An 11,905-nucleotide genomic window follows, 5' to 3' on the forward strand; every position below is an offset into this window, starting at 1 on the left:
GTTGTTTATTTTTAGCTTAAATTTAATTATTTCAAACCAGCAAAATCACCTAATGCAATCATTTATGAAAACTGTTTTTTATTATTTATTTTTACTTTTTAATTTACCATAGAGGTTAAAATACGTTATACAATATTACAATTCAATCCCAGTTAATGTTGTTAAATCTAAACCTGAGAGACCGTCAGGATGACCGGTTTGAACACACCCAAAGTTGTTTAGAAACTCCACCTACTCGTTTAACTCCGCAGGAAGAAACTCTCTTCTCGGTTTCTCGAAAAAACCGTGAAATAATCAGCGACCTGGGGAGATCCGAGAGATAGCCTGCACCTTTTAAAGGTCATTTTTGGTGTCGTTTCTTTCTAAACATCAGATATTAATAGTTCCTAAAGTCGTTGGCTTTTGCCAGTCATCCAGAAAGTGAAAGCAAAGTTAACATGGCTGAAGCTTTACGTGAGGAAATGGATTCTCTGTCTGTAGAAGAGCTGTCGTGTCCCGTGTGCGCTGAAACCTTCAGAAGTCCTGTGATTTTATCGTGCGGTCACAGTTTCTGTAAAGAGTGTCTTCAGCAGTTCTGGAGAATCAAGGGCACTCAGGAGTGTCCCATGTGTAGGAAGAGATCCTCCAAGGAAGATCCTCCATATAATTTCGTGTTACAAAACCTGATCGAGGCGTATAAGCAACATTCGTCAAGATCAGAGGTGATGTGCAGTTTACACGGAGAGAAGCTGAAACTCTTCTGCCTGGATGATAATCAGCCTGTGTGTGTGGTGTGTAGAGACTCACAGATACACGCTAATCACACATTCAGACCCGTTGATGAAGCTGTGCCCTCATATGAGGTAAGACACATTGTTTTTCTTACATTCACCTTTGATTCAGGGCTTAACCAGGGTTTGAAAAATATTAAGATCTGTGTGTTTAAAACATTTTCAATAGAAATGGTTAGAACTGCATACGAGTATATATGTTAGAGAGCTGTAAGTAAAGTGAGCAGGACACTGAAGATCTCAATGAAGCATGGGCATAGATTTAGCAGGGCTGCTAACTTCTGCTTTTAGAATTTTTATTTTATTTGCCCCGCCCCTATGACTCAAGCCACACACCCCACACAAAGCCACGCCCCCATTTATTTATACAAATATAACAATTGTAAAAATATTATTTTAAAATATACTTTTTATAAAATACTTTATTATTAATAAAATTATTATTATTATTATTATTGTTATTATTATACAATTATTCTATTCTAAATAAATAAATCTATTCTAATTGTAACTGTACAATGTGACACAACTGAAGTGGTATGCTAAAATCATTTAAGAAATCTTGCATAAATATATTAATTTCAGGACAGTACACTGAAAAAAATTATTCAAAGATGATTCCTTTTATTTACAAAAATTTTTTACGTTAAGGGGTTGTAAACAATTTATTTGGGTTGAATTTTAAACAAACAAATTAAGTTGAATTTTCTTAAATTTAATTTGTTTGTTTAAATTCAACACAAATAAATTGTTTGCAACAGTTTTGCAGACATCATTTTTTTTCAGTGCACAGGGGCTCAGTGGTTAGCATTGTCGCTTCACAGCAAGAAGGTCGCTGGTTCGAGTCTCGGCTGGGTCAGTTGGTGTTTCAGTGTGGAGTTTGCATGTTCTCCCCGTGTTGGTGTGGGTTTCCTCCGGGTACTCCGGTTTCCCCCACAGTCCAAACACATGCAATATAGGGGAACTGATTAACTAAACTGGCCGTAGTGTGTGTGTGTGATTGAGTACAGGGTTGTGGCTGGAAGGGCATCCGCTGCATAAAACATTTGACAGAACAATTGCTGGTTCATTCCGCCTTAGCGACTCCTGAAATAGAAACTAAGCTGAAGGAAAATTAATGAATGATTATTAATTTCATTAGAATTAAATTTTAGACAATTGTATAGAACAGAAAAAAATATATTTCCAGCAATTATCTATTGTTGTCCTAGACCCGACACATGGCCAAGAATTAGGTTTATTAAGTCTAAATTCCCTGACTTCATCCATCCTAAGCTTAGTCAAAATAAGATCATCATATTATTTAAACTTTAGTTTTGTCAACTACTAAAAACTCACTGACATTAAACACCTGTACCTTAAAGGGCACCTATGGTACAAAATCTACTGTTCAAGCTGTTTAGACAGACATATGTGCATGTATGGTGTATAGACCGTCATATTGAAGTGATATAAACACACCCAGTGCTTTTTTTTCAATTTAACAACATAAAAACGGTGGACCAATTGGAGCGGTGTTCAAACCGACCGCAACTTTACGTAGGAGAGCGGTCCCCCCGCCCACCAATATTGATTGACAGGCGCGTCATCATATCCTCAGTTTGTTGATTCACGTCCGCCATTTTCAGCGTGAGTCGAAGCGATATCACTAAAGGAACACGCTAGCTCTATTTTTAGATGCAAGGCTCATTGGGCTCAACACAAGATCAATATTCTCCACATTATCGCTCTAATCGGAATTATTGGTTGTTTCTTTAGGTAGGTTTGCAAACATGTGTACTTCTCATTGAGTCTACCTTATACTTCAGCCGTTTGCATTTCTCACGATCCCAGAAGCTCCCTGTGATCTTAACTAGCATGCGTTTTAGAACTCTAAACATCGGTTTCTATCAGGGTACACTCAAGTCGACGGCTGGGCGCCGCGGACCGCTGCAGAAACCTATGTTTAGAATTCAAAAATGCGTGGCGCGACCACAGAGTGTGTCTGGTGTGCCGTGTCGCGGCTTCGAGCGGCGCATCCGGTGTCTCAGTCAAAGTTAATTCAGTGTGCGTGGTTATTAGTTTCTGTGTACAAGCTCGGCACTTGAAACTAGCACACAGTTGGCTGTAAAACTGTACAAAGACACACATGATTTTGTACTCTCTGCTTGGTCTGTGTCAGAGTCGTACATGTACGACTGAATGCTGATCCTCTCTCTCCTGCTCCTCAAACGCAGAGCGGGTGAGCTCATGGCCCCGCCCCCTTGTTACGTTGGGCGGGAAGCCGAAACTAATTTACTTGTGAAGCAACACACCCCTAAATCAGCGAGCTGTGGACACGCCCCCAACATGACACTTTAACACATTATAATAAATAAATCTGAACTGTGTTTTAAACTGAACCTAAACTGGCACACTCAGAACAACCAGAATATTAATAATAAATCATAAAAAAGAGGTCAACTATGGGCCCTTTAAAGGCTGTTACCCTGCCATAAAACACAGCCCCTCTGAAATGTGCAGTATTACCTTAAATTTATATTTTTAATAACATAGTTATGACAGTAATAAGAGTGAACCCTTCCCTTACAGAAAATTACAGATTTTTATTAACATTTATTTGTAAACCAAGTGTGTTTTAAAATGCGTGAGCAGCTCATATTTTTTTGCATGCATGTTCACAACCGGTATTCATACCGGAGCAGGAACGCAAGCATCACGTCAAGCAGGAGTGGTGCGAGAGGCATGCGGGTATGTCTTCTGTGCGCATGCATCAGTTTGTTTTTAATTACATTGCTTTCACCAGCGTTAGTTCGGTTGCACATAAAGAAGAACATCTTTATATAACGATAAAAGTCTTTAAAACCATTTCTATTATAATGGTGAGAGGCTGAAATAGTCTGAATAATATGCCCTGAAAACTAAGTGCAGAATAAACAGCATGATCCAGCCAGTTCTGCTGATCTTTCAGAGTAGCATGTGCAATTTTGGTTGAAACAATTTATCAGAAAAACTACAGGCTGTGCTCTATCTTTTATTAATACTCGTATATGAGACATGTTTCATTTGCACTGTGGCTAAAATAAACATAGGTCTTTATTAAACTCTCTCTTTATCAGTTAATTAACGTTCTTTTAATGTCACTGTGTCAGACATGCACTGTCAGCCCCTTGTGCTTTTAAACTGTAAGTTTAATAGTTTTAAAAATAAAGAAAGTTTAGAAAAGAAATATGAAAAGATTCTTATTTTTAAAATACAAATTTATTATCATGTTTTAAACTAAAAACTGAAGCTTATTGACCTTATTCTTTAATGCGGAAGTGCGCTCGTTTTTGCGATTGTTTTAGAACTTCTGATTCAGCTGCCTGTGGGAGAAATGACTAGGAATAATAAACGGCAGAAAACGGTCAAACTACTCACTCTACAAACAAATGTTTGCATTAGAATACAGACCAAGTAGAATAATATAATAAGAAAAGATCAGTTTGCAACATCAAGCAGCAGAACGAGCTGTTTTTAACTTCTAAAAATGAATGGAAGTGAATGAGAGCGGAAGTCTCGAGCCAAAATGATTCAAATGGCTGCGCCTGCTCGTCCACGGAGAATAAGGTGAATAGGCAAATAACAAATGGGCTAGAACATTAAGCTTCCCTCAGTCAGAATATGGCCATTTGAATTATAAGATAAACTCAAACATGTTTCAGAAAGGAGGTTAAGTGAAAACTCAGAGTATTTTAACCCTGGAATGAAAGTAACTCTGGGTTTTAGTTTCAAAATAGCAGGTTTGTTAAACTGGAGAAAGCAGGGTAAGTCAAGCCTGTTTCTGAAAGAGAGGTAACTTTAACTCAGAGTCAGTTACTGTGGTCACTTACTCTGTGAACCTAACCTGGTCAGGAGCAGGTTTATTCTCTAAACTCAGAGTTTCTGTCGGTCTCCTCCCCTTTTTAAAGATGAAGCAGTATTTCTCTCCTTACCCTTATGCTTCCACCCACCTATTTTGGAGATGCGTAAAAATTTTTTGATGGAAACGTCAAGCTGCACATAACTTTGAAAATATGCATAAGAAACAGGCGCATAACTGAGTAGGATAAACTTTTATTCGATAGAAAAGATGCGCCTAAACTATGATGGAAACACTTTTGCTGAACAAATTCCAGTGTGTGTATTAATAAAGGTTTATTATAAGAGATCATATGATGATAGAAATGTGTGTGAATGGACACACCAGCAGGCTGAACACACTGTAACACATCTGAAATGTTGATTTGCTCATTATAAAACGGCTGAACCGTTTCAGTATGAATGTTATTATAATATTAATGACCTCCAGAGCGTTTGGAGCGTGTCAAGAGCGTCTGTTCTCCACGTCTCCTGGCTTCAAATGCCACCACGCATTCAGTGTTAGTGTTGTCTTCTGAGGCGCGAGTAGGCTACATTTATTAAATAAAGAAAAGATTGATGCAGCTTCTTCTACCGCAGTAAATTCTGTTTTTACTGTTGATATTTGGCTCCAGATAATCAGGAAGTGTTGATTTTGTTCTCTTTGACTCGTTGGATGGAAACGCTGCTTTATTCGCACATCTTTTATTGCAGTTTTGCACATAAAGTTAATTAATATATTTGGATGGAAAAAGCTATTACCTACATTTCTGTCACACAAAGAACACAATCACGTACGAGAATGGCTTGTCCTTTTTTAATAATTATCTTAAATTCACTGACCTTCGACAGAGACATGTACTGTAACTACATTAATGGGATTATTATTCTCTCTGGCGAAAAACTAAAAATCCTGAACAGCTCATAACATCCCAAACTCTTCTGTCCTCTTTCTCGACTGAGGTTACTTCTGCAAAGCAGACATACTTCCGTCAGAAAGTCAACAGTGCCACCAATCCTCGCTTACTTTTTAAAACATTTTCCTCCCTCCTCTACCCTCCTCCTCCACCCGCATCCTCCATACTCACTACTGATGACTTTGCTACATTCTTTTGCACCAAAATTGCAAAAATCAGTGCTCAATTTGCTGCACCTACAACAAACACGCAAGATACACCACCAACACCACACACACTCACCTCTTTCTCCCAGCTCTCTGAGTCTGAGGTGTCCAATCTCATGCTATCAAGCCATGCAACCACCTGTCCGCTAGATCCCATTCCCTCTCATCTCCTGCAAGCCATTTCTCCTGCAGTCATACCAACACTGACTCACAGAATTAACACATCTCTTGACTCTGGTCTATTCCCTACTTCATTTAAGCAGGCTAGGGTAACCCCTCTGCTAAAGAAACCCAACCTGGATCAAACGCTACTTGAAAACTACCGACCGGTATCCCTGCTTCCATTCATGGCCAAGATTTTGGAGAAAGTAGTGTTCAATCAAGTCCTAGACTTTCTTACTCAAAACAACCTCATGGACAACAAGCAATCTGGCTTTAAGAAAGGCCACTCAACTGAGACTGCCCTGCTCTCGGTCGTGGAGGACCTCAGACTGGCTAAAGCAGACTCGAAATCATCTGTCCTCATCTTGCTGGATTTATCAGCTGCTTTTGACACTGTAAACCACCAGATCCTGCTATCTACGCTTGAGTCACTGGGCGTCACAGGCACTGTTATTCAATGGTTCAGTTCCTACCTCTCGGACAGGTCATTCAGGGTGTCGTGGAGGGGAGAGGTGTCCAACCTACAGCATCTATACACTGGGGTACCTCAGGGCTCTGTGCTTGGACCACTTCTCTTCTCTATCTACACGGCATCTTTAGGAACAGTCATCCAGAAACATGGTTTTTCCTACCACTGCTATGCTGATGATACCCAGCTATACCTCTCTTTCCACCCTGATGATCCCTCGGTTCCAGCTCGCATTTCAGCCTGCCTGTCAGACATTTCACACTGGATGAAAGATCATCATCTCCAGCTTAACCTCATGAAAACGGAAATGCTTGAAGTTTCTGCCAACCCGACTCTTCACCATAACTTTTCAATCCAGATGGATGGGGCAACCATCACTGCATCCAAAATGGTAAAAAGCCTTGGAGTTACGATTGATGACCAACTGAACTTCTCTGAGCACATTTCTAGAACTGCCCGATCTTGCAGATTCGCACTCTACAACATCAGAAAGGTCCGACCCTTCCTATCTGAACATACAGCTCAACTCATTGTCCAAGCTCTTGTCCTCTCCAAACTGGACTATTGCAACTCTCTGCTAGCCGGGCTACCAGCTAGTTCTATCAAACCTCTTCAGCTGCTTCAGAACGCAGCAGCACGAGTGGTCTTTGATGAACCCAAAAGAGCACATGTCACTCCGCTACTCACCCGTTTGCACTGGCTGCCAGTTGCTGCCCGCATCAAATTCAAAGCTCTGATGTTTGCTTACAAAGTGACCTCTAGCTGTGCTCCTTCTTATCTGCTCTCACTTCTGCAGATATATGTGCCCTCCAGAAACTTGGGTTCTGTGAATGAACGTCGCCTCGTGGTTCCATCCCTAAGAGGGAAGAAATCACTTTCCCGAACTCTCACATTCAATCTGCCCAGTTGGTGGAATGAACTCCCTAACTACATCAGAACAGCCGAGTCACTTGCTGTCTTCAAGAAACGACTGAAAACGCAACTGTTTAGTCTCCACTTTTCCTCCTAATCTGCAATTGCCTCTCTGGCTATACCACTAACTGAGCCCTCTTTCTCTCTCTCTCTCTCTCTCTCTCTCTCTTATATAAAAAAAAAAAAAAAAAAAAAAAAAAAAATTTCTACTAATGTTTTGCTTCTTAGACTTTTACACACCTGAAACTTGTCTATAGCACTTGTTCACTGCTGCTCTTATAGTTGTGTAAATTGCTTCCTTGTCCTCATTTGTAAGTCGCTTTGGATAAAAGCGTCTGCTAAATGACTAAATGTAAATGTCTCTAAACACTATTGTTTAGTTCTGCTTACATTCTAAATGTCATATCAACCTCTATCACTTGATCAATAATAGAGCCAGACACACACTAGTGCACTTTTACATCTATTAAAACTGATCAACGTGTATAAAAGTTTATAAAAATGTTTTAAACGCCACCTGAACCCCCTTGGCTAAGGGCTTATTTTGATTTAGCTCATTTTGTTGAGTATTTTCAGTTTATGCACATTTGCAAATTTCTTAATACCCTTTACTGTTACTGTACAACTGCTGTTTTTTTCTTTTTTAGTTTTTTATTAGCATTTTGTACAATTGTTCTGTTGCAATTGCAATTCTGTAAAATACACAGTTTAAAGGGGAAATGAAGCATTCAGTCAAGTTTACCTTATTCTGTACAGTGGATTCCACTTTAATGAAAATATATTACACAAACTCCATTAATGTAAGCATTTAGCAGAAAACGGCGTGTTTTACTAGAGATTTTAGACCTAGGGTGCTGCCATCTTGGAATGTAGTGATGCACTCTCTGTATTATGCTGCCTGACTGCCTGGAATTTCAACTAGGTCCGGTGGTGACGTAATGGGGCGGGTACTTTCACTTTTCACTGCTACCCTCCCTCACCTCCATTCGTGTTCAAACCGAACTGAGATCGGCGCGGTGTTGCTTATGGCAGGGTTTTATCCTTCATACATGTTGAGAGATCGAGTTGATCGACTCTATAAGGAACCCACACAGACGTGACTCAGTAAAGCGTGAAGCAGGGGCATCGCTAGACCCAATTCACTGGGGCACGTGCCCCAGTAAAAATCTCCAGTGCCCCAGTAAATGCATTGAGATATGATTTACTTCATATGCAAGTGTATTTATTAAGAGTGGTAATTCCGAAATAAAGACGTTATTCTCTATGTGCAACTGAACCAACGCAGGTGAAAGCAATGTGTTTAATCAAGAAGCAAACTGACGCATCTCCGCGTGTGCGTAGAAAACATGCGCGCCTCTCGCACGCCCTGCTCTCGCACGCGCTGCTCTTCTGCCGGTGCGAGTCCCAGTAGTTAACATGCGTGCCAAAAAAGCAGGCTACCTGCTTGTTACGCACCGCTCATGCGTTGTAAAACCAGCGTACAGACTTTTTTGTTTTGCAAATCGACAAAACTAAAGTTTAAACAATATGACGGTGATCTTACTAAGCATGCCTCCTGATAGATTATTTTAGTATGAAGCCAAAAGGTGGGATGACGAGTCAGGAGGTAAAGACTTAATAAACTTAATTAGCTGCCATGTGTCAAGTCTAAGACAACAGATAATTCTATAACACATCTTTTTTTTTTTTGTATTTTATTGAATTGTCTATAGAATTTCATTCAAATGAAATTAATATTTATGCAAAAGTAATTTCTTAAAATGATCTTAGCATATCACTCCAGTTGTCTTAACATTGCTTTCCAGTTACATTTAAGATTATTTAGAAGAATAATTGTATAATAATCAGAATACTTTTATTTATAATAAATATAATAAATATATATATATATATATATAGGAGGTACGTGCCCCAGTAGAGCTTTATGTCTAGCAACGCCCCTGGTGTGAAGTCATGTATGAGTTTAATCGTTGCATTAGTCTGAATGTAAATGCCCTCGTCAGGCAGTGCTGGAGCAGGGTGGATCACAGCGCATCAAGCGAACAGCATTAACAAAAGAAAAACACACTGTTCAGCTGAGAAAACTCAACCAACCCCGTGATGTCAGACACAGCCACATTCCAAGATGGCAGCACCCTAGGTCTAAAATCTCTAGTAAAACGCACTGTTTTCTGCTAAATGCTTGCAATAATGGAGTTTGTTTAATATATTTTCATTAAAGTGGAATCCACTGTACAAAATAAGGTAAACTTGACTGAGTGCTTCATTTCCCCTTTAAGGGATTTAATGATGACAATAAAATTGTAGGGTCTGTTTTGCAGTGAAGCATTGCACTTCTCTTCCAGCCTGCAACTTACTTTACATATTAGACATAATGGTGTTTCTTAAATTCACCCACTGTTTGTTACCAAATACTATCGACTAGCCTTTATTGCTATTTTAGACTTTATAGAATGTGCATTTACAAAACTGCCCCATTTGTTGCATACCCTATTTTTATGTTCCTGGACGATACAAATGTTAATCATGTGTGTAACTATTTGTAACTGCTTACATAAAAACTAATTTTTATAACACAGTTGACATCATTTTTTTTAGTCTGGTGCAGAAGATTATGTAATAACTCAGGAGGAACTGGATGATCTTAAACAAACCATATCTACTCAAGATCTCCCAACAGCAATAAACACCATTAAAGAAAGCCTCGAAAACCAAGACCTGGTTGAGCTAAACATTGCTGTGACAGGAGAGTCTGGTTGTGGAAAGTCCACATTTGTCAATGCATTCAGGGGTTTAGGAGATGAAGACGAGGGCTCTGCAGAAACCGGCACAGAAGAAACCACTCTGGAGCCTGCAGCTTATCTTCACCCAAATTTCAGAAATGTCAGATTGTGGGATCTTCCTGGTATTGGAACGTCAAACTTCAAAGCCAAGGATTACCTTGAACTGGTTAAATTTGAGCGTTATGATTTTTTCATCATCATTTCTTCCGATCGGTTTAAAGAAAACGATACTCTGTTGGCTGAGGAGATTGTGAGAATGGGGAAAACCTTTTACTTTGTCCGTTCAAAGATTGACCAGAGCATCTATTCTGAAAAGAAGAAAAAAAGCTTCAACCAAAAAAAAATGCTCAATAACATCCGAGAGAAGTGTAAAAAGGGTAAGTTCATGCAGGTGATAAATATCAATATGAGCTCAATGCATAAAGATACTGCACTGTTTGTAAAATGCACATGCCAACTCAAACTTTGACTTGTTTCTGTCTAGAGCTGAGCAAGATTGTAGCGGATCCTATCGTGTTCTTGATCTCCTGCAATGAGCTCAACAAATATGATTTCCAGCTGCTGCAGAAACGGATGGAGACGGAGCTTCCACTGCATAAGAGACGGGTCCTGATGTTGGCTTTGCCGAATGTTTCACTGGATGTAATTAAGAAAAAGAAGGAAGCTCTAGAGCGAGACATTGCAAAAGTCTCCTTTATGTCTGCTTTGTCTGTTTTTCTTGTTCCTAATCTTTCAATTACTGTGGATATCATGACTGTAACAAAAGAGACAAAAAATTACTACAGAGTTTTTGGTCTGGATGATGAATCTCTACAGAGGCTCTGTGAAGTATCAGGGAAGAGCTTAGTGGAAATGATGAGTTTAATGAAGCCGCGACTGAAAGACAGCCATTCAGTATTAGCCTATTTGAGCTCTGCAGCCTCGGCTGTGGGTGGAGAGTCCATTTCTGCCACAGAAAGAGCACTTGAGATACTTCTGAGCACTATACCCTTGATTGGTTCTGTGACTTCAGCAGTGAAGTCTTATAAAACAGTCTCAGCAATGCTGAAGAAAACTCTGAGTGATGCAGCAAAAGATGCTGAGACTGTTTTCAAGGCATTGCTGGAGACTGAAGCGTAAATGCAAAATCTGACCAGCTGATAGGTCTACACCACAGCACCTAATGCTAATTTCTCATGGATTAAAAAAAAAATGCATTTAATGCCATAATCTAGAAAACTGAATTTTATTTGATAAAGAAATATTTAATTTTCTTTTGTGATTTGATGGCATCTACCCAGTAGGCGATGTAGTTTTGTAGGATTGTTTGGGATAGATTGTGCAGGTTTAGATGCTGATTTAGTTTACTTTCACCTTCTCATTTAGGGAAACTCCTGAGGTAAATAAGTTATATCTCTTCACTTTAATAATTAACCTATATAAAATGCTGTGCTTCCCACCTCATTTATTTGGCCACAATGACTTCTGGGACTTCTAGAGTGAGTTCGGTGCTCAAGTCTGCATCAGTGCATCCTCTATCAAGAACACTTCCGGGAACTTTCATGTGTCCTTCGTTCTTGCGGTCTTGAGTTTTGCAACTTTACTTTGGCGGATGATGATGACGACGTTACACGAGAACACGAGGAAGCAAGATCACTGAAGAACGCATATTGAGAAACAGCCAATGGCTTATACAAAGTTAGCTTAGCAAAGCCTACAGCAGAACTACAGGGACTACAAAAAAATACATCCAGGCTAGTGAGATCACAAAGGCTTCTGGTTATGTGCATTCACCATGTGCACACACACTGGGCAACGAATGGGTGTGGCTAGAGGCGCTGTAATGTTA

At 39.6% G+C, this 11,905-nt stretch overlaps 1 protein-coding gene across 1 annotated transcript; it reads left to right on the forward strand.

The window, feature by feature from the left end:
- The first annotated feature begins 461 nt into the window (after positions 1–461).
- LOC130217078 (interferon-inducible GTPase 5-like) lies at positions 462–11,196 on the forward strand. The gene is made up of 3 exons (XM_056449092.1): positions 462–842; positions 9,893–10,454; positions 10,562–11,196. The coding sequence occupies exons 1-3, from the start codon at positions 462–464 to the stop codon at positions 11,194–11,196; spliced, it is 1,578 nt and encodes a 525-aa protein (XP_056305067.1).
- The last annotated feature ends 709 nt before the right edge of the window (positions 11,197–11,905 follow it).

The sequence above is a fragment of the Danio aesculapii genome, chromosome 3 (genome assembly GCF_903798145.1).
Source record: "Danio aesculapii chromosome 3, fDanAes4.1, whole genome shotgun sequence".
Classification (NCBI taxonomy): Eukaryota; Metazoa; Chordata; class Actinopteri; order Cypriniformes; family Danionidae; genus Danio; species Danio aesculapii.